The sequence below is a fragment of the Parambassis ranga genome, chromosome 14 (genome assembly GCF_900634625.1).
Source record: "Parambassis ranga chromosome 14, fParRan2.1, whole genome shotgun sequence".
NCBI lineage: Eukaryota > Metazoa > Chordata > Actinopteri > Ambassidae > Parambassis > Parambassis ranga.
The window spans coordinates 14,451,288-14,475,821 of record NC_041034.1 but is presented as its reverse complement, the minus strand read 5'-3'; the positions used below and the strand labels follow the sequence as shown (position 1 = coordinate 14,475,821).

Genomic DNA, 24,534 nt, shown 5'->3' with positions numbered 1-24,534 from the left:
ACTTTCAACTAAGCGCTTCATTGAAGCTAATTTAACCACCTCTATTTCAAGCTTCTGGTGGAATTTATGACATGTTCTAAAAGCTAATAACTGTCTTATGTAGGTTGGGGGGGGGGGCTCAGGTGTCAGGTATGCCATGAGGCAGAAAAAAAGGTTGCCCTCCATCGTCTGCTGTCCCCAAGGTAATACTGTATGTGTGCAGGAGTGTTAGTGCAGCAGCCTGGAAAAAGCTGAGACAGTGTGCAGGATGAGCACTATTTACAATGGTGGCAGCAAAATGAATTTGGTCACGTAGGCTAACTGTCACTCAGTCGAACGGGAGCTGACAATGAGTGCAGAGAGGCTAATGGACACTGTGAGACCGAGCTTAGAGGTGACTTCTTCCTGAATGATCCGCGAGGTCAGCCGCTTTAAATGATTCGATTTTTTTCAGAAAAACAGCAGATCAAATAGTCAGAAATGAGATATCCCATTGTTGTGTGTGTGTGTGATAGAATTATTTCTGTTATCACTGCAGCTTAGTTTCTTTTAGCTGTTGCATGAGCCTCAATAAGCAGAGTCACAGAGAAATAAAGAAATGTCACATGGTTTTAGAATCCTAGATTCTCCCTTCCTCAAGGGTAAAGGCAATGACAAAGCCTTAGGCACAGTTCCTTTTTCACTTGAATTTCTCTCTCTCTCTCTCTCTCTCTCTCTCTCTCTCAGAGTTAATATAGAGAGGGCTTGGATGTTTTGCAAATCAGGTTACTTGGGCTACTTGCTCGTCATAACTTCATAATTCTCATTTATTCCTCCTTACTTTATCGTGGGCACTCATTTATTGGAGGAATAGCAGTGAAACGTAGGAAATGCGGATTTGCAATTTAGTCTGACAAATTTAGGAAATTAGAGTCTCGGAGAATTAACTTGGAATTATGGAATGTTTAATTGTATTGTGATTGACTGACTTCCCTTCTGCCATGGGGGTTCCTGCCATATGTGCTGTAAAATGGAATATATTATACCATGGCCACCTATGACTCATATAGATGTTCAGTTATATTCATGTCTACTGACTCAATGTTTGAACGGTTACAATTTCAATTAATTGGAAAGAAAATATCAGTTTTTGTAAGCCTCACTTTGGTTAAAGATTAGAAGGCTTTCTGTAGTTCAGATCTGTAAAGGCCAAGGTTGTTCATTTTGGCCTCACAGTTGTGATAGAGCTGAATTGTGGGGGATGTTTTGTCAAGCTCATCGGATATTTATTAGAATTTTAGTATTTTTGGTAAAATAAAATTTTAATATGGTTGTGAAAGAACATCATTTTTATCAGGTGGGTTGTCTTAACATTTTACGCAGACTGTTATAGAGCTAAGGCGATGTTTTTTCTTCATTCTGAGAAAATCATTGTTTCCTACCATCAAAACGTTGGACACCCACTAATTTGTTTCCTGCCTGTGAAGCCCTGACATCCACTGGCTGCAGCTGGATCACAATACTGCAAAAAAAAGATTTATATACACTGCAAGAAACCCTGTGACAACAATAATGGCAAACACACACACGAAAAAAACCATTTCAAACATTTTAAGAGGAAGCTTTACAATCACACAGAGTAAACAGAGCAGTCCCTGCAGCTGTAGCACAATCGCTCAAGCTCGCAAACAAGCCTGGGATAGAGATCAGACTGTAATTTGTCATTTTATTCATAATTATTTTTATATTTGTATTATATTTTGAAATTTTTGGATTTGGATCACACGCTAAGCACTTAAGGGTGCACCACAGACCTGTGACATTCTGTGAAGCTTTTTTTGTTATGTTAGAGGCATCTATGATGACACCGAAAAGCAATCTCATTGGTTGAAGTTTGCCTTGTGATAGACAGATGGATGGATTTTTTTTTTAAAGTGCCTACCCTTTTCAAACTGTTTCCAAGGACATTTCCCAGATGGTTCCGTGTGACAAACCATCTGGCACTTCAGGTTGGGACCATGTTGGCTTCAGACGCAATCAAGTTACCGATTCAAAAATAAATGCACTTAATAACCTGTATTTGATGTATTGAGGATTCAGTCTAAATTGAACATACTCTTTGAACTTTATATTAAAAAGGTATCCTGCAGGGGTCTCAATATAATCACAGCATGATTGCTTTCATTCTAAATCATATTTACGTCTCTACTCACTCTGTGCCTTTACATCTAAATTTCAATGTGAAGAACTTTGGTCAGGTGCTATTTTATTGTTCTCTATAAATAAAATGCTTTGACCTTACAATACCTCTTTGTCTTTGCTGTGGCATGTATTCATTTGCTCTTAACTTCATTTTTTTTTGTAATTCTTTTCTGTCATTTTTTTTCTTATACACTCCTCAGAGAGCTTTCTGTACCTCCTACTCGTACAATACATTATTTATGCATATTACATAAATAATGCATCTAATATGAATGTGCATAATAGTAAATATTAAGATCAGACAGCTTGTAGTATTACTGTAATAATGAAAATATGTATTTTTTATACCACTTACACGAAAAAAGCTGATTTTATAAAATGCAATAAATGAACATATTCAGCGAGCTCAAACAGATTGTAGATCACTGACTGCTCAGTTTACCTATATATATATACACCAGGCAGGCGTATGAAGGATAGGCGAGCAGACAGTGGACAGTGAACATTTGGACTGATAGATAGTTCGGCCCCAGAGGGCCCTATCATCTGTCATCCACCCTGGGACCTGTCAGTGCAGCCAGCAACAGCTGTCCTGCCTCAATTATGAATCATTGGCCATGTCAGGAGACATCAGACTACCTTATCTTCACCAGTGCTGCTGCCAAATGCCTACAGGGAATTCTTTCTCACTGTCGTTCTCTCATTCACACCCATGTACATGCGCATGTACTGTACGTGTCTGCACACACACACACACACCTACACACACACACCTACACACACACACACACATACACACTTTCCTTTGGACTGTAATGAGAGCAGCCTTATTGTAAGTCCTTGCTGGAATCTCTGCCTCAGCAGACACATTTGTGAGACTGAGGATTTGGCTGACCAAGCACACTTCTGCACTAACCACAACATTATCAGGGGATGCCATCTACACTGTGCTGTTCCATTTTGAGAATTGTGTTGAAGGGGAAAAAATGTCTGTTTAGTGATTTTATTCAGCTTATGGGGAAAAAAAACTCCAAACAATGGAAGAAATGTAAGACTGTCCCTCTGTGTAAGTGCACTTTCACTTCCAACCACTGTTCCATTTTTTTTCCATTTGGGACCTAATCAATGAGAGGACCAGGGAAGAGAAGGTCATCTCCTCTAGCCTCTGTCTTTTCTAGCAAACCATTGTGATGAGCACGCCATCCTGCAAGGCCACAGTACAACTGGTAGTACACGAACAATGAAAAGAAATATTCCCAATGATGTTTCAAAGGATGGCAGCATTTTGCAGGAATGAATACCTTGACCCTTGCTGTGTTAACCATGACCTTTGCAGAGCTGTAAGTGTTAAACTATACGAGAGGAAAACAGGGAGCAGAGGTGAAGATTCATCTTATCACATCCAAACAGAAACCAGCCTGGCATGGTGTTTAATCTGTGACTAAAGACAGTGCTGCTATCATACAGTTAGAGAGAGAGAGTGAGAGAGATAAACTAAATAATCTTCAATTAGAGAGAGTGACACTTTGCTTTAAAATAAATAAATAAACAAAAGATAAAAATGCACTTTGGACAAGAGACAAATATTTCTCCGGGGTCTCAGGAAATAAACAAATCTGTCAACTGAATCAGACTTTTCACACACATGGAATGCAATCTTTATTTATCTGCGAGTACACAGGATGAGTTAACTGTCCGTGGAGACCGGCTCTCGCTGATATTTTATTGTTGCAAACATCTGGTGGCGGCTCCGCAAATGAACATTTACACTGACTCAAAGGAGCTATTGCTGATGCAGGAATGAGCCCTATGTAATCAAAATGATACGACCATACATGGAAATTAAATGACCCTGCTGCTGGAAGGGGGGGGGGGGCACAATAAATCAACAGCTACTGGACTCACCAGCTGCAGTGTCATCATTACTGTGATGAAAACCACTGGTTTATACAGTGGAGCATACTGGTAATGCACCTACCTCATCGCCACCCACTATGTGCCTCACATATGAACATCTTCATACACCACATCCATTTTTTGTGTGAATCTCTCAATGCGAATCCCAGTGCTCATTATATGAAAAAATGTTATCTTAATTGAACATTCACCTCTAAATATAAAAGCCAAGGCCATTTCCTGGTTGCCCTGTTGTCTAAAACAATGGATTCATACCAATCACCAACAGCTGAATGTTAATGAGGCACTGCTAGAGCCAGCGACCGAATACAATGCTACACTTCCTCATTGTCATTTGTGCCCTTCTCATTCCTGAGATTAGCAATAAAAGAAAAAAAGTGTGCAAAATATTTCACAACAAAAACCGGAATGTTAACATAGAATCATTTTTTGGGGCACAAATAAGCTTGTAAAAGCCCTCTGTGATGCCACACAGTGCTTATGAAAAGAAGATTTGAAGCGCAGTGAGGTGGTCCCTGTTAAACATTGTTTGTACCAGGCTGTAAACCCTGCTTGTCATGAGAACAAACCTCAAGTGGTCATTTAAGGAATTGCAGTTTATATATTTATTACTGTGTGCGTGCGTGTGAGTGCTCTTGTTCTCTGTGTGCAAGTACCACCCTTACCACCAGTGGAGCAGGGGATCAAACTACAGCTAACTTGACTTTAGCTCTTACTCATGTGTATATTTAAGCTGAAGGAGGATATGACTGCTGCCAGTAAGCCGGCCTGTTGCTCTGTCCAGTGGAACCTGAGCACATTTGATCTTTATCTGGATGTTTGCTCGGTGCATGGTTGATTGAATGCCTTCGAGTTCAGTGAGTCGTGATTATCTTCTGCGAGATCAGCTATTTTGTGTTGTTTCTCTTTAATAAATCATCAGCAGTGGCCATGTTTCTGCCTCCTGGCCTCTTGCTTCCTCTAATCCCCTAGACAAACTATGAAATGTAACAATGCTGCTTAATATTTTAACCCGACCATGATCTTTTTTTTAAGCTTAATTATATGTGTATATATATATATATATATATATATATATATATATATGTGTAGTATATACACATATAGTAGTATATATATATATATATATATATATATATATATATAGCCAAAAAAATGTTCAGTTCAAAAAATGATTGCCCATGAAGAGTGCTCCTGAGGTTAGTTCTGTCTCCAAACTTGAATTGCTTATTGGTTAGCATTTTACAAAATAATTCATAAGCCATAACCGTAGACATGGGGTTACAAATATGTGTGCGCTAGTAACAGTAGAGATGAGACCAAACAGCCGTACTCAGGCTATACAGACACTTGGCAATGCACGGTCCGCTACGGAAATCAGTTTTTGGCAAACGATCACTTTTTGGCACACTGACACACTGTTAGCATCACTTAAATGAGTGAACTAGTTTGGCTGTTTAACATTTACATACGAACATGGAACTAGTTTGGCTGTTTAACATTTATATACGAACATGCTTGCAGTCAGATAGTTTTAGTTTTTGATGAAGAACGTCCGTTTTATGTACGTATTCAAACATTGTTTCTGTGTGTAAAATGACCTTTGGTTGCATTGTTCTGTTTCTGTTTGTCAATTATCTCTCTAATATAGAGAAACATTGATGTAAATGCAGTCAGCTGTAACAATCTTGACATTTTTAATTGAATGTTTTATACCGCTCTTTGTAGTAAGCAAGGGCTTATTGCTGCTCTAAATCACTTAAAATGCAATATAGGATATGTATGTGTTTATGTATATTCACCTAACAAAACAGCATAAAAAGTCTCACAGATACCCAGCCCTCTGCAGTGATGACCAATGTAGCCTTTTTAATGTCATACTGGGTAGATAGTGACCATAATTTCAGATTCACAGACATAAAGATCATCTCTGCATTAGAAGTAATTTCATGAGATTGTTGCTTTCTAATAAATCAGCCTCACTTTCTGGGGTGCCTCTGGGGTCCTGACAGCTCAGCTTATTTGCTGCAGTGTGTATTTTCTGCATAGATTTAAATTCATGCATCGCTGATTACTCCTCATATTTTCCACCATGCATCTTTCTTTACACTCCAATCCTCATCATGACAGTGAAGGAGTTAGAGAGAACTTAGCCTTCTGCCAAACAGACTTCTCCCTTTATGACAGCTATAGCTGGGTGGAGGAGCAATTAGTGTCACCTGAAAGCATTCCTCTCAGGATGGCTGAGCCCCATGAAAACTCATCTCAGCAAAGCCCTGACACCCTAAAAAGCTCATCAAGATCAAACTGGCCTTCTTTATGTCCTGGCTTACTTGCCCACGGCACAGCATGATGAAGGTTTCCTTTTGCCTCATCTCAAACTGATTAAAGGCAACAAGGCTGCCTCGGCCTCCATTACTCAGTAAGGCTCAGTTTCTCTACCGCACATCTGCTACGTCCTGTAAGTTTATGCTGCTGGGGACTGAAGTGACAGACAAACATTAACCCCGCTTTTAGGATGCCAGAGGTGAAAAGGAAGGATTACATTCATCACTGAATTTTAAAGAGGAACTTCTGGGTTGAGAAAGTATTGCTTTCATAGCACTTTCTATCTTTTGACCCTTATATAATCTGATGAGAGCACTAGTGGTCACTGAATGCCAACAAAACAAATTGAATTCCCCTCCCTCATCAGACACCCTCAGCTGGGTCAATGCCAAGTGCATTTCACTTCTTTTGTAAGAAATACTAGAATTAAAATGAGAGTGCAGGGATCAATACAGCAATTCACCCTGCACTGAGTGTCAAGTATTGGTGCTGCTTATTAACATGACTATTGATTGGAGTCAGAGGAGTGTGGTCACGGAGGCAGCATCAAATACCAATCGTTAACCTCAAGTCAGGGCCAGCCATAAACACCTGGCATCCTCTGGAACATCTCAATCCTTAAAAAGCGGGATTTCATTGATGATCTTCCTCAGCCATCCCACCTTAGGTGTAATTCATTAGCACAACTAGCCCTGAGCTCATTATAGCCTTGCTTGGTTTTCTTTTTGCTTTGTTTGGAATTGTCTGAAACAATATTCACTCATCTGAGGATGAAAAACTTGGAAACTATAATTTCCCCTACCGAGACTTTAGGCCTGTGTTTGATATTTATAAGCTTTAATTAAGGAAACAAACAAAAATAAAAGTGTTTTCTTTTCTCTTGACGGACAGTTTTACATTTAAAACCAGACTGGTTTGCTTCATTACTACCACAAGTGTGCACCTTTGTAAGTTGATAAGAAAATTTGAAAATTTTCAAATAATTTCAAGCAGAGCTAATAACTTAGATAGGCGGAAGAGCTTGATGAAAGGAAAATGAGGTCAAGATGGTAAAAGGGAGGGAAGTAAGGAAATTAAATAGTTAGAGTGAAAAGGGAGATCTCAAAAAGTCTTCTCCATCATCATCTTTCTTGAATGATGCAGCTCTAAGCCTGCCAGCAAATAAAAGGCAACACCAGTGTAATAAGCCTTTGTAGCAGTGGAAGTAATTGACCATGTCAAGGCTTCGAACCCCGGAAATGTATAAACAAGCACTTCCAACATAATACATTCTCTCTTAGCAAGGGTGCAGGATGTGGCAGGAAACAGAGCAGAGATGGTCAGTCCTTCAGACCCAGGTAGGTAGATCACTGAACAGGATATAATTTCCTCATCTCCCCTGCTTATATTCCAAATGCATGCCTCTCAGTCATACCTTTCTCCCTGTTTCTCTATGACTCTGGACTCGCCATGCTCTCTCCTCCAGCCAGTAGCCACCAGCCAGCCTGCCCAGCCATTCATTCTCTTCCCCCCCTCCTCCTCAAGGACAATTGCTTGATCAGCTGCCTTGGTTGAAAGATTAAAAGAAACCCTTAACCTTACCCCTCGTCAGCGGTCTGCTTCTGGGTCTATCCATAACCTAACATAACAATCAGAGCAGAACAGATGGCCTGGAATGAGCTGATAGCTAGCTAACCCAGTGGATTTATTTGATCAAATAATAATAATAAAAATAAAAAAGCTCCAAAAAAGATTTTAAGTACTTTAATGCCACAGCTGGGAAAGCTCAATCTGTCTTCTGAAAAAACCTTACTGCAAAAGGGACTGTAGTGGAGAGGAGATGGATATAGAAATAAGATGTGCATATTTACACAGTTGGGACTAAAAAAAAAAACACTTATTTAATCAAACCTGCTGACTTTTTAGATTCTCATGTAACCATAATTTCACCCAAAAGGATCTGTATCAACAAGACTCACCTTTCATATAATTAAAAATTAGAACAAAAAACAAAAAGCGTTTTATTGTATTTGTATAAACAAAAGAACCAATGATGGAATTGAACTTAAACTGTTTTATTTCGTAATAGCATTCTTTGGCTATCATGGTGGCATATTATGTTATTTTTCCAACAATTTCATGTCCATAGAATCTATCTTTTAGGTTTTGAGATTACATTACCAAATATCATGTAATCTACTGTACCTTTACACAGCTCTGTGCTTTGTGTCTGTAGCTTTAAATGCAAATGAGCGCTGCTGTCCACATCATCAGGGGCAGCAAAGCTATTGATGCCTGCAAATATGCTTATTATAGTAGCATCCCTTTGCATAATATATTATGTATTTGATTAAAAAAACACTATGTGCAGTACAACACTTCACTTAAAAAATACTTAAATGTTGTGTCATAACGCCCTCCTAATATTTGTACAGTTATTGTGCAAATAAATCGGAATATGGTCGGAATCACCAGATGGAGTGATGCGTTATATGCTGGGGGGTTGAACCATCAGGTTGAGGGCGGTAAATTCTCCTGATACATTTTTCATCCTCCCCTCTCCAACAAGCTGCCAGACTGCTGAAAGGAGTATTGACTAAATAGAGAAAAGGTCTGATCTTGCTTATTTATTCTTCACCAATCTCTGTGATATTTTGTGCTGGTAGAATTCAGACGGGTCTTTCCATGCTGGAAATGACACTCTGCCTATTTATATATTACGTTTTTTTTCCCTACCATTGGTGCACAACATCAACATAAATATTTATTACAGACTCCACATCTGTCCTTCGCAGAATTTCTTTCATCTAATTTCCCTCCTTTACCCTTGAAAATTGCTGCTCTGTCTGCTATAATGATATTTCCCTTCTATAACGAAGGCTGGCTGCCAAAACATGAACATGCACTTCAACCATAATGTCCCTCCCACAGCTTCTACTCTTATTGAGCCTGTGTCAACTGCTGGCACAAAAAAACTCTATTGATATTCTGACAATCAAAGTCAGCGATAAGAGCTTTTAACGTAGGTCTTATTTCTCTTTATGTGTGTCCAAGAGACAGCAGACACAAATCACAAAGAAATGAAGAAATAAACTGCACCTCAGTCGATTCTCTGCAGCGGCAATTGTTTAATTAATCATCAAACTTTCCATGCTTAAGGACAAAACGAACAGGCAAAAGAAATTTTGCCTGTTCCAAGAGGTGACTGTTACATCTGAAGGTAGGGTAGGAGATTTTGAAAACTCAGTGAGAGTCAGCAAGATCGAAAGTAAACACACGCCCCTTTCTCTCGAAGCTCACCCCGAAGCCACGCCTCCCAATCACATGGACGCGCATTACCTGAAGTCTGTGACTTCGGCCATCATGTACGTACCTCTCTGGTGCATGCAGGGCAGGAAGAGAGTGACAACCAGCCAACACTCTGCTCAGGGCCATCTCGGAGGATTGGCTGATGTTTTTAGCATTTTATAGCTTCCACAGATGATTCATATTCTTCATTTTAATGCGAAACTGCCGAACTAATTGGTTGCTATCGGATTGTAAAGAGAAGTTACACTAATTTAACAAAAAGTGCATCAGAATGAAATCTCCTACCCTACCTTTAAGATGACAACATGGACATTGTCAACCTAGTCTAATTCCCTGAAGGGTAATAGACGCATAAGTTTGAACATATTGTTTAATAATATATAATAAAAGAACTGATTTTTACATCTATACAGATCTGAAATTTTTGAATTAAGCTGCGTCTCTTTCTCATAATGTTGGACATGTGTCCAGTCTTCTTCCAGGCTTCCAGAGTCCAGGTTATAGATCATGTATGGGGAATGAAAGTGATCCTGCTTGCATAAGTTTTTCTTCTACAGGTCTGCTTTGTGATTATTTTAAAGCCTTTAAACCCCTGAAACCTGGATCGCCTCAAGGATGAAGTCCTCCACACACTGCTGATTAGAAGGCATGACACATGCTTGATTTCAATTTCCATCTCCCCCATCTTCAGTCACTTTATGTGTTCCCAAGGAACAGAGACCTTGGCTGCTCATTCTCTTCAACCGTACAAAGCAATTGTCTGTATAGTTTGCCATCAGATCACTATCAGTTTAGCGGGAGGGAGGGAGGGAGGCAATGCCCCCCTATTTGTTCACATGTATATATTTCTCTTTTTAGCTCTGCAAGTTTTCAGCATCTACAAAAATATATTTCTTCTAAATGCACTCAAGAAGTTGAGAAAGCCAATAGCATATACATCAAATGCAGAAGTGTGCACATGCAGGTGTGTGTGTGTGTGTGTGTGTGTGTGTGTGTGTGTGTGTGCGCGCGTCTGCATCTAAGTGGTTCAAGATTTACTTTAGTTACCCAGAGGAAGCTTTCTGAGGAAAAGCAGATTCTCAAACATATACTCTGTCAAGACTTATCTTAGCCCTCCAGAGACGGCAAGACAAAGCTCACACATTTTAAAGTCTCCACTGGTAAATGAGGCGTTTGAGGAATTGCAAATGCCAGGGAACACACACACACACACACACACTGACAGTTAATTTTTATAACCTTCTGTGAAAAGACTTACCAAGCAAACATTCAACCTGAGACAGACCCTGTCACTTGTGCCCTCATCCACCCACTCACCCCTGTAATTCACTGGCTGTCTGTTTCTATCAAGCAAGCGCTTCCAAAAATAAGTCCTCACTGGTTGAATGAGATCCTTTTGTTGCAGAGTTATGTCGATATGAAGAGTTGTTTTATCAAGATTTAAATAGAGAAATTAAGGTTCAAATACCTATCATTTAGATGGTGAAAATCATCTCACTCTGACAAACCCATTATGCTTTTCCACCCACCTCCAATGAGCTTTATAGTTCTATTAAGCTAATTGTTTTTGCTGTAGCCGCCTACTAGTTATTATGGTTGAGCCTGCAGTCTCATTTTCCCTGATGCAGTTAGCCATAAACAACGATCTGATAAACTACCTGCACACCAATAGTAAAAAAAAAAGCTAGAGTAGCTTTCGCCATCTCAGCCATACCTTCAATTATCATAGATTGTATGTGAAGATGGATGACGCAGCTCATGTACAACACAGCTCAGCTTTTATTTCATTCCACATCCATATCTACTTACATGAAGGAGGCGGGGTTTGTGGCCTATACTGCAGCAAGCAGCCATATGAGATGTTTTGGGCTCACCTTTAGGGTGCTGTTATGTCATCCATCTTTATCTACAGGCTGTATATGACAGACTAAACACTGGAAGTCATCTCTTAAAATAAATGTTTAGTCCTTTTAGAATACATAGCATCACATCAGCAACAACAGTGAGTCTTGTGGCACTAACCTGAACCTCAATGCCATATCCCAGGTAGACAGTAATCAAGTAGTTGCACTCCACTCCTGAGTCAAGCTGCTGTAGGATTTCAATGTTACCCTCTGGGTCAGTGAAATTCAGACCGCATGGCTCTGTGGGAGACAGTAAAAAAGACAAGTGATTCCCCCGTTTTCCCGGACCACTGATCTTTCTGACAGCCCACCTGTGTCTCCCTGGCCCCGTAACAACTCTAACTATCTCTGCAGATATCCTCTCCAATGCTGCTCATCTAGGCCTTCAGCCCTCTGTGGCCAGTGGAAAGGACAGCCAGGACACATCAGGAAAAATCAGATTGTTTTTGACACATGAGCAGCTCTGTTATCCCTGGTGGAGAGATGAATCGCAGTGTGCTGAATGCAAAATGAATAGAACGGTGTGATGCTGATGACCTGATGCAGTGTGTTCATGCAGAGATTCTCTAATTTTTGAACTCTGATGTTATTGCTATTTCTGGCACAATGTCACTTATAAACCCTTGCCTGCCCTGGTGCAGTTACTCACCGGATGTTTGTAAGGTGGTGATGGTGGTAGTTGTGATAACAGTTGTGGACATGGTGGTTGAACCTCCTTCTTGAGAAGCTGAAGGGCTGGTTTTGCTTTTCCGTGCTGTTTCCCTTGCTTCCTCAATTCTCACTGAGGACGGTGCAGTGGCAGCTTCAACAGGAAAAGCACTCCATCTCTGAGGCTGACTTCCCCGTGGGTTGTTTTCGCTGCCTCTATTATTTGGCATCACTTGAGTAGTTAGAGAGTCTGTTGTTGGCTCTGCTCTGTCTGCCCCCCTGGTCTTCTCCTTTGATGACTTCTTTTGAGGGAGAGAAACAAGCGACCCCGGCGTCGTGGGAGAAAATGTGGTCAACGGGGATGTGGCAGCCGCCGTGGCTGTAGTGGCGATGTCCGAAAAGGCCGGGGCGTCCTCGTGGGGAACGAGCTGGGTGACGGTGTCTCCTGCATTTAGTGCAGATACAGAGCCTGGCATGGTGGGATATGCTGCCACAGAGCCATCCTTCCTAAAGAAATGCTGGTCCCCCTGGAAGTCCCTTGTAAGTAGGTGCTCATGGAGCATTAGACCCTTGAGGACAGGCTGGTGGTTGGGGATGTTGACGGGTGAGGCGGTGGTGACCGAGTGGACTTCGCTTTCTGTGTCCTGTGTTGATGAGTGTGTGATAAGGTCCCTGCCTGGGCTGAGTGTCCTCTTACTGATCCCTTCCATTGGACCTGAGAGTTAAGAGAGAAAAAAGTAACATGTTAAGTAAAATATTACACTCCTGCAAACTACAAAAGCAGCACAGAGTACAGTATAAAAGGGCAGTACGTCTTTTTGACAGTTTCATTATAGAATCATCAACTCAGCCAGCATACAATCTAGCAAAATTATGCTTAATGATGTGAGAGGCTGTCCTCTTGTATAATTTTCCACACAGATTTTGTTGCTATTTTAATCAGTTCATTATGCATGTGCATGTGTGTGCGTGCAAATGTGTGGCTCAAGAGGGAGGGACAGTGGCACAGTTTATACTCATTTAATAACCAGTTTAATATGTTTTAATAAGTTTGTGGCACACATTTTTGAAAACGATCATTCAGGGCTCTGATAGCTGATTAATAACCACAATGATGGGTAACAGCCTCAAGAATTCAAGCTTGTGTGTGTATGTGCCAATTCAACAACCTTGACACACACATCAACATGCCACTCAGACTTGGAAAAGCACTTACCAAGTGAATAGACAATAAATTTCAACCTGTTAAAATGCAACACACAAAATAATCTAGTGTTCCAAATCCAATAAATTAATTACTTAGATGATATCTGATCTACGCTGTAAAAGCTACAACAAAAGATGCTTGTGTTGTGACATTTGTAATCCATCAAAACTAGACTGAGCACACTGAGTTTCATGAAACAGCCCAGACAGACACATGCATGCTTTATTGAAGGCTTGTAAGTAAGTGTAAATATTTGCTACTCTTCTTTTAGTGACATCCGTCTTATCAGCCTTATCACCGTATACTAAAATCCCTACACGCATTCATTTGGAGTAATTATAGAAGCCCACATGTGTCATTTGAGCCGTTTTATACTCCATCATGGCTTCTTCAGCTACACAAGGTCGGTTCATGCTGTGTTTGTTGTTTTTTTGTTGCCATATTTCTACTTATTATCTAGATTTTCCCCCACATGAGCGGTTAGGGGCAAATCTAATGACTGCAAATCCTCAGATGCTCCAGGCAGAGTAAACATTAGCAAAGATGAACTTCCTTGCGTGTCCTTAGTGGCTTAGATGGGACAGTTGTGAAGTGATTGAATGCACTCCAGCTGCTGCTTGTGCCACTTACACGTACTCAGATTACAACAAAGATTTTTGCCTCATTTATATGTGAAGATGTTGTTCTTTAGGTTTTGAATGCCGGGTGTGTTGGCAGAATTTTTATCTTTTTAAGATTGGACAAGATTTGCCAATTTTTATCTTTTTAAAAGTGAGATGAGCTCATTGCTTTTGGATATTTGTGATTTACTCTCAATTCATTGCATCTTCCCAGTGCAATACAACAATGACAAATACTGTAAACTATGAAGGAGTTCATCTAATCCTCTGATGTGTCCGCATGAAACAATACCATCAGCTTTGACACATTAATTAGCTTGCATTCGGGGTGACAGTTTGTCTTAATGAGGCAGAATAGCTGCCAGCACACTTTTCACGCTTATAGATGAAAGGATGTTGTTGACACAGGCTGCAAATGAGTGAGAAATCCCTGCATGAGCGCTGCAGCGCTCCAAGAGGAGGAGGACAGAGTCAGACATCAAAACAGATGTAAGATTCATATAAACACATTTAGTTGACATTTAAATGGTAATACCAAGTGAAATATAATAGAAAATGTGGTTACATTTCCTTGTTTAGGAATGCAAATGCTTGAAACCCCAGCATTTAAATTCATAACCCCCCTACCCCCACCCCCGCTTTCTGAATCAGATTACACATCCTTTGTCACCAGGTAACAGTCTCTCTTCTCCATCCTGTTTAATCTCTGGGTGTCTTATCCTGTAATGGTTCCCATAACAGGGAACATATTTTAAGGTTTTAAATAAGAAATGGCTCCTGAATAAATGTGAAAATTAAGCGTGCCACCAGAGGAGAAGCTCTGCTTTATACTCATAAAACTTCGAAAGTAGCATCTGCAGTGTTTTGCTGATGCAGAGCAGATTTACCGCCGCGCAGCACGCTAATAAAAGTTTGATCAGGCTATTCAAGGGGAAGAGTAAACAATTTTGTTACAAAGCCTCTCCCACGCTGACAGAATTGACACATAGTTTTACATTTTACTGACAGATGCGACAACACCACATTCATCTTCCTCGGCGACAGAAGCAATTCAAAAGACCTTTTGATGTTTGGAGATGGAGGAGAAACATTTCCTTGTAGCCTTATTCTGTCACAACAAGAGCAGCCAAAACCGTGCTATAAAGGCAAACTAAGCATATTTGACATGTCTCACTACCAGAGAGAATAAAGAGTGTAAAGGGAGGTCTTCATGAATGATTGAAGTTGATAAGACTATCCCTCCCTCACTCCTTGTGACTGTGAAGTACAAAGGAACCACAGACACATACTGTATGGTAAAGCAGGGAATTATGTTCTAGCCTAGTATTAATTGCTGCATCGTACTGGTAACTAAACCCCACCTCCTGTTTCCTCATCTTTGTCCCCGCTCTTTGCTTTGATCATCCAGTTGCTGCCCTTCAGTCAGAATATTGAGTGGATGTGGAGAGTGAGAATGGAGAACTGGGTTAAACCGGAGTTTCTCATACGCAGATCAATACAGGATCAATGCTTACAGGTTGGAGACCTCACTGCGGTGATTACAGAGGAGTACTGCTAGCATATTGTTCACATCTCTGAACCGATTAATTAGGTCTTTACAGCTGGGAGATCACAGCAGAAATTCTATAACACACTATAATTTTCAGCACCTTTTTAAAATTGTTTTATTGTTGTTATTAGTTTGTTTAAATCGTATATGGATGGATCACAACAAACTTTTTACATATCTGAGGGCTTTTTTGTCTGAGTGAAAAAAATACATTAATCAAAAAATAATTAGAAAATATTGATGAGATTCATCTATTATGATCATTATTTATCATTTGATGTACGAAATCAGGGTTCCTATTCTTATAAATGACCTGCCCGAGGAGATCATGTCTGCAAAGTCATTTTTCACAACTTTTGCCACTTCTTCAAAGCAGCTTTTCTCTTGTTTTTTTTTTAATATTTTAGATTTTACCACTGTTGCAGTTTATAAGGTGCATTTATAGGCTTTAATTCAGTATTTGCAGTTTAGGTAAAGCAGTTTGTAAGATATATAAGTAAAATATATTATCAAAACACTCATATAATCACATTCATTTGAGTGCTTTTGATTATCCTGAATCACAATGTTTGTGAGCCTGCATATGTTTAAATGTAAAGCTAATTGTGCAATTGCATAATTTATATTGGTTATCTGATCTTGTGTAACTGTCACATTACCAAAAAATACAGCTTTTATAGGTGCTGATTCTTTATAAAAACACAGGTAGGCCCTGTTCTTAGAGAAAGCCACATCTTCCTGCAAACCAAATTAAATGTATTGTGCATGTACTGTAATACACGGACACAACAAGTGTACTTTCAGAACAAAGTGATCATGATGTGCTCTGTCAGGCTCACAAAATGGGTGTCAGGCTATCATAACCCGTGACACATTGGCACGTTGCATGGTGTCATTCTGTGACAAGACTTGTGACAAGATTGGTGATAAATCACAAAGAGATGACAGATGTTAACATCTGTAAAAGCCATTTTTTTTCCCGTCCCCACTCTGCACTTCCCGGGAACTTAATTTAGTGCAACAGCTAAAAGTAGAGAGCAGTGCTGCACACACAAGAGGTTGTGTGTATGTATGTGTGTGTGTGTGTGTGAGCCCATCACATCACACAACACAGTAGCTGGGTAATTAGAGCTAATTTATAAATTAAAGGTGGTTATTACCATGACAGAATGAGATTAGTGTTATCTTATTCTGAGCTACGGCACAAATACAATAAAATACCATTTATTGTCTCAGGGGAAATTTAGTTAGTCGCTTCGAGCATGTTTAGTACAGCATGTTAATGTTTGGATCGGAGAGGAAGCACCAGTTGTGTCGAAACCCATTAACAGGCAAGATATATGACACGCACCAACCTAACCTGGTTGTTAAATGTATTTTTTTATTAATTAAACCAATTGCTATGTGGTAGTTTTTATGTTGTATGAATTTTAAAAAAGGATATAAAATAAATGGTAATGCTACTTGCTGGGATGGAGAATTCGTAAGGGTGTATAGATAATTGGCAGTCTGCCTGCAGCCTGCCTTCACCAGGAAAACGTCACATGAGGTCAATATTTCAGCCCTTAAAAAAAACAGAACGTGTATTTCTCTGGTCGCATCTGGCCCTTTATGTGTTCATGGGGATGGAGACTTGTCACAATGCTGACTGAAAAAGGCAAAGGCACAACAGGAATGGTTTTAGTGTTATGATTTTGTGTGTCTTTAAATGATGTTTACTTAATCCCATACCCTGATCTAACCTTAAACTAGTAATTTCTAATGCCAAATTTAGCCAAAATCAACAGTGAAAATTTAAAAAACAGCAGGCAAAAACAACACAGCTCTTGGTGTCAGGGGACTCAAACCTACTAAAAGGCGTTTGCAGCTGTGTTGGTCCCATTATCGAATGACACCGGACAAAACATATTGAAGACATTTGGCACCAGAATTGGCCGATGCCTGGGCCCTAAAAAAAGTACCACATCATATGTGAAGGTCCCTCAGAACAGTTTGCATACATTTTTATTAAGTTACTTGTTATGGTGTGGGAGAGTCAATAATGTTTTATGCCTGGACCTTTTTAATATTTTTTTTCAGAGAAAATACTGTTTATAGACCTTTCAAATTTTATAACATGCTTGCAGCAGCCTATAGATCTAATTGAAATAAAGCCATTGTGATTACATTTGACATATTCCATGGAAGTGACTGATTCAATGGCATACTCTCAGTCTACACTGACTAAGATGACAGAGTGAGCAATCATAGGGGAATGCTCCTCAAGATGGCAACAGACAGCCTCTTCTCTTCAGTTGCATATCAATGGAGTCATCAGTGAACACTCAGTGCATGGAGAGAGCGCTAATAAGATGGGACAAGCCACACTTGAGGCAGGCTGCTGATTGACATCAATCTCCTAATATCCAGGGGCTTTATTTCCTTATTATTACAGAGAGACCACTAGACAAGCAAATCAATAAGTGGCTTCCGCTGGGCTCAGATAGGAAGCTTTCAGATCACTCTACATGACTCTTTCTAGGATTCTTTGCGTTCATGAATTTACTCTAAGGCCCGAGGTGAAAATTTCCCGTTAGTGACTTTTCCTGCTCCTCCTGTGCTATGTGCAGATTCTAGACTTGTTTGCATAACGCGATAAGGAAGGACTATAAAAGGAAATAATGAGGTGAAACTGATAAATGATTCCATTAGTCGACTTAATGAATTGATCATTTAATTTTGCTTGTGGGTGTGACAGGTGCATGAAAGTGGAAATAAATAAACAACAAAAAAAAAAGAAAAGGTAGCAGGAAGGAAATGAAGAAAATTTAATTAAGTGAGCCTTTCAGAAACAAACAAAAAGCAAAAGGTCACATTCTTTACACACAGTAATTTACAGTCTAAAGACAGATCATCCATGACTGCATGCACAGTCTCATTTCGAAGCATCACTGTCTGTGAGACAGAGAGGATGTGCATATTGAGATGAGATGCACTCTTATCCTCCATCTGCCCTTTGACTTCATTGAGCGGAACCATAACTTTTACCTTTCATTTATTATGGCCTGTCTGTGTTCAGGTTCATTGAGCATCGTCCTTCAGACAGGCTTTAAACAAACTGTGTCTTAATGGTGCTGGGAAGCCCATAAGCCCGTGACCTTTAAGCTGGGGCAGAACGAAACCGGAGCTATACCCAGCACTACTATTTGCATAAAATCTACTGTAAAGCACTAAAGCTGCAGGGGGTAAATGGGCCATCCAGAAAATTCGAACTCTACAGTGAACTGTTGAATACATTTTAATTGGTGATAAATTGTTTTTTGATTGAATCCATTTGAATTCTACAAACTCTCACAGCTATGACTATTTTGATTTCTTTGCATTGTTTCTTTTCTTTGTATCATTTATTTTTTTTAAAAAAAGAGACTGCTCCTTGTCACACAAACGCCTGGCATTAAAATTGCATCGTCTTCTGTAATCACGGCAGAATCTGTCTCATATCGAAGTCAAATCTTTGTTGTATTTCAATTTACCAGTGCGCCGCATCCTAGAAAATACTAGGAGGAATGTCTGTTTTCACACTTCATTTCCTTCCATTAGTGTAATTTATCTTTTCATTTTCTTCTCATTTACTCCATGGTGGAGTCAATTAGGTAGAGAGCTGTGGGTGGAACAAGACCTACAACTTTAAAATCTGTGGTAGATTACTGTATCGTGGGATATTTCCTTGATGTGTTTAATGGTAGCTGGAGTACAGTAGTCTGGTAGACTGTTAATGGTGATTTGGATAATTGATTGACTTGACTGACCTTCTAACCCTAGCTCTGGGTAACCACATGACTATTTTATGCTCTGATGTGTGGCATATAATGGAAACACCTCCTCCTGGCAGCACAGACGTTAGCAGCAAATTTAAAAGCAACTTGGTTGATACCACATCCTCTGCCCCTCTTCAAATGATTTCCAAGCCCCGTAACAAATCCATCAGCTGAGGGAAAACACCACAACAGGACCTGTGCTGGTGACTCTTAACCTTATCGGTGCACCTGTCATAGATTGACATGCCTACATAGGCCATTACACTTGTCAACGCTCTGTATCTCGTGGGGAGGTTCTTGTTCTAACACCGAATTCGTCTCACAGACAAGACACACAAGAAAAACAAGAAAGACTCATTCCAGCCTCAAGAACTCCCCCCAATTCTTTATCAGACAGCAGAGACCATCTGGAAATTGAAGCGCCAACAAGATCGCTATCTTGGTTTTGGCAACAAACACAGTGTTCCTCTGTTCAAGTTAATAAAGCTTGTATTTTCACTGGTTTGTGCAAGCATGGCAGGATTTGGCTAGGCTATTGAGACAAAGGTTGAAAGTCAATGAGTATGGCCTGCTTGGCACTGTTCTGCAGCAGAAATTAAAAATGAGCCTTTTAAAATGTAATATCTACACTAACACATTCTATGTAAATAAATCCACACTGTAAACTGTTTTAACTGCTCCACACATGCAAAGCTCTGTTGTCTCAGCTTTACACTCTGTGGGAATCTTTTCCTGCAGAGTCACCTTCCATTTAATTAAGCTTTCTGGCATTTGCCATGAAGCAGATGCAGGCTGTGCGTCTGTGTAAGTCCAGACTTAAGATCCTACACAATTTACCTTGTTCCTCACCTGACCAGCTGTTGTGTTAGTCTAGCCCTTTATAATTTGGCACCCTCCTGTGATGCGGTGCACACTCCAGACTCCTGTTTAACACTAGTATAATCTCACAGGCACTGTACTGTGTCTCATTGCTGAACAGCAACATCAACCCACAAGTGGTCAAGCCATGCTGAGTCATGTTTCAGAAAGATAAACGGCGGTGCTCTGTGGCACCCGTCTCTGAAAACCAGCCTGAGCATTTGGTGTGATATCACAAATTGTGGTCTTAGTGTTCTGATCTCTCGCTCCGGGCCACTGCTGCTCATTTCCACATGAGAAGCTTGTTAAGTGATAATGAACTGAATATTATACTTTACCAAAGATTTCTGATATGGCTACTAGGCTATCAGACCTGGATTAAATCTACTGAATGAACACTCTGATCCATAATATTCACTGCACTTTCCTTCAGCATTTCTTGTCTAAAAAAAGGAACACAGTGTGACACGTCTATAGATAAGAAAAACAAGTTTAATATTGCTGAAGAGGAAACTGAAGGGAAAAAATAGATGTGACATATTCAAGTATGGACCTTGACCTTGGTGTATTTACTGGATTGGTTGGAATGAGTTTTTGCACTTAAATCTGTCAGAATCTAGGCAATGTCAGTGTTTTCTGTGCACTCTGCTAAAGCAACCAAGCAAGAAATATAAAGTAGAAATGGTCAAAGGGTCTTGGGAAGTACAGAAAAGCCAGAAAGAGCATAGACACAATGGGCTTGAAATTGATGTATGTTTTTGACACGAGTTTTGAATCTTTTTCTTTAAGGGTAGACAACCACTCAGCTAGATAAAAGACCTACAATTATGTTATTATTGTTTGAGGGGTTATTTTCTTCCTTCTAAACTGCATCTAAGTGTACAGACGATATTCAGAGAAAAGGCTGGATAGCGTTTATCGTTTGGACTTTGATCACAAATGCAGGGTTATTTCTTTCAATAGAGCTTTCTATTTTAGTGTTTTTTGCACTTAGTCGGTTATGTTGACACTTTTTTTGTTCACACTTTTTTTTTCAACTAAAGGCTGAAGTGTTAGAGTCAGATAGTGCCAGATGGTCTGTTACACATTTAAGAAGTTGATCTTGAATTCGGGCTGGCACTTGAATGAACGATCCATCTATTGCTGTCATGGACTTACTTTGACCAATCAGCGACCACCCAGTCTAAGGCTATGCTAGCTATGTTATTAGCATGTTGGCAGGTGACTCTTGTGGGTAAATGTGCACGGAAAATGCACAGAAACAATCACTTACCATACTGGTGTCACCATAGACTTTACCTGCAGACAGACTGCAGCAATACACTGCTCGGCTGTGCTCTGAAACCTATTATTTTGCGCCATGCAGCATCACTGCACATGCGGCACAACATGTCAAGCTCCGTGCTGTGACAAATGCGCACACAGCTGAACAAAATGTGCGGCAATGCGGCATCCACCCAGGAAGACTGTAGGAAGAAAGCTGAATCTTGTAAACAAATGTCCACCCTTAGTAATGAATGTGTAAACTGAGCCGTTATTTCCTATGTTTCCTATTCTAAAAATCTAATGATGCAAATTTCTTTATTAAAATAATGAGGTATGTTTTATTACAGAGAAAAATTGCCATAAGAATCCATAAGATATCCATAGGGTGATCAAAACCTAGCAAGACTTTTGCAGACTCTAGGTAGTTGCTGTAGCATTTATCAATCTATGTTTAATAAAGAAAACAACTTTCCAAACACTTCACTTTTCAAAGCGATCTTGACAATGGAACCAGTATATAAAGCACAAACAACAATACTTTGTAGAGGCAGTGGTTTAAGTGTTTGCGACAGAGAGAGAAATGTGTGTCCAGAGGCATTTTAATATGCCGGCTGCATGTAATGTTGAAATTAGTTTTATGTGATTTGGCAGGGGGGGTTACAGGAGAGCAAATCCAGGTGAGGGCCTGTGAGTACACACGTCTAAAAACATAAATGCTGTAAACCAAAACACAAGCTGCCTATTGGGAGGTGAGGGTAAACAATATTAACACTGACAGTGATGGATGGTGCTGCTTCCTGTGGAGGTCTGAGAGGTATAGGACCCTTTAGTGCTGAGAGTCACTGTGTTCTGAGGTAAAAATCGACGTAGCAGTAAGCTTTTCTGCATAAATATAAACACTAATGAATTTATACGTCTGTGCCTGTGTGGGTCATGAAATGATAAAGATGTAGTCACCAGTTTACATCATCTCCTCTGTCTGAATGCATCCAGAGCTGCAGGGGCTGCCTGACTGGAAGCAAAATTGAGCTACATACACAGACAGATCAAGTGTTTATGTATGCATAGTGCTTATGAGTATTACCTTCCTTTGACTCAATAATTTCTACAGTTCAAACAGTAATGAAGTCCCAATCAGTTTACCGGCCTCTCAGAGGAAGAAGAAGAAGAAGTGCAGCTAAAGGTCAACAGCCTCCCACTCAAAAAACAATATGTCTGCCACCACTGCATTACAGGGCTACAAAAATTGATGCCGGTGTTCCCACAGCAGCGGTTCTATTCATGCTCATCAGCCAGCCACTCGAGATAATATACATTTTGAGTGATTCACATTCTCCCTGCATGTTGTGCTAAGTATGTGAAAAAATTAAAGGGACAGAGGATTAAATAAACATTTAAATTTACAAATAGCTGTTTAGCAGTCATGTAGTTTTGTCTAAAGTAGTTATATTATTTATTTAATCATATTTCTATGATTGTCGCATGTACCCCATGTAGCAGAGTAATCACTGGTGTAATCCTTGTAAAGAAAACTCTAAACTCAAGCACATATGCTATATATCTTTTAAGTCACTCCCTAAGGTATTCTATGGAGCCCCTCTAATGACATGGTCAAAAAATAAATAAATCGTGCTCACGAAATACTAGTTCGTGGCCACAAAATAGTATTGTTATTGACGGGGTGCACAGGAGTGGGCTGCCCGGCCAGGGAGAACCCTCCCTGGGCAGCAGGGAGCTTTAACTCCTCTAATGACTCTCCATCATTGCTCCCTGCTGCCCAGGGATGGTGAGTCCTGGCTGGGCACCATGCTCCCCTGCGCTCTTGGAGCACCCCTGTGCTCCATCGCATTCCCCAGAGAGGGGCGCTCATTGTACCTGCTGCCTGGAAAGGGTGCTCCCTCGTCAGGCAGCCCACTCCCGTGTGCCCCATCAATAACAAGTATTTAATGGGATCAAACTAGTATTTTGTGGCCACGAATTAGTATTTTGTGCACACGTTATACATATTTCATGGCCACGATTTATGTATTTTTAGACCATGTCATCAGAGGGGCTCCGTAGGTTCCTAAAGAGCCGTTTTTAATCATTGTGGGAAACTCAACCGTCACCATGTTAGAAGCATCACAGTCAACCTAAACTCCAAATACAGGCAAAGAGGTAAGGCACGAGTGGAGCCACCTGCCTGTCACCCCTATACAGATGTCACAAAAATGGAACTTATACATGAAATTTTTTTTTGCACTCTTACAGTGTAAAACTTGTTATACTTTAGATGGATAATCCATTTTTTAATTGTGCTAACCACACTACAAGAGTTTCACTGCGTCTTTTAAACACCCATCGACTTTACAGTATCAATCCAAGAACAGCTCTTGTAGTCATCGCGACCTCTTGCATCTTATTGCTTTAATGATGTGTTGTCGAGCAGTGTACTCACATGTGATTGAGACACTCCAGATCAGTCTGCTCTGATCTAATTTAAACTTTTTTTTTCAGGAAGAGGAGAGCCCTGCTTCATTGTGCAGGGGTGTGCATTATTATGAAGTGCTGTAAATTACAATACCAGGTAATTGGAGAACATCAGCAGAACCAGTGAAGTTGGAGCTCTGGCAGATGGTACAAACAAAAACCCAGATGATGGTGATGATGATGAGAAACTCTCTTGGCAAGCAGCTGTTATTCTTTGGAAACAAACACTTTACATGCAGATTTCACACATACACATAAAAAATCGCCACACTGAAGTTGAAAAGTTGTCCTCGCCGTCTGTGTAATGAAGAATCAGCACAGTTTGTAAACTTTTTATTTTATTTATTTTTTTCTTTGCTTTATAGCTTCACCAAAAATTGGATTTCAAGCCTGGCTACCCTAAGAGGATCTACAAACACATGTGGTGCAAGAGCAAATCTGTGTGGAAGAGCAGTGGGTGAAAAAAATAAATAAATAACAAAAAAATAAGAGTGAAAATTAAAGTGGTTTAGCCTCAATGGAT

The 24,534-nt window shown here is 40.0% G+C and overlaps 1 protein-coding gene across 1 annotated transcript in view; it reads right to left on the bottom strand.

The window, feature by feature from the left end:
* LOC114446030 (seizure protein 6 homolog) overlaps positions 1-24,534 on the bottom strand; it is a 70,475-nt gene that overhangs the window by 20,658 nt on the left and 25,283 nt on the right. The window contains exons 2-3 of the mRNA XM_028421422.1: positions 12,247-12,960; positions 11,716-11,837 (exon numbers count right to left, since the gene is read on the bottom strand). Coding sequence (XP_028277223.1) covers positions 11,716-11,837; positions 12,247-12,960 — 836 coding nt within the window. The remainder of the gene's footprint in view (positions 1-11,715; positions 11,838-12,246; positions 12,961-24,534) is intronic.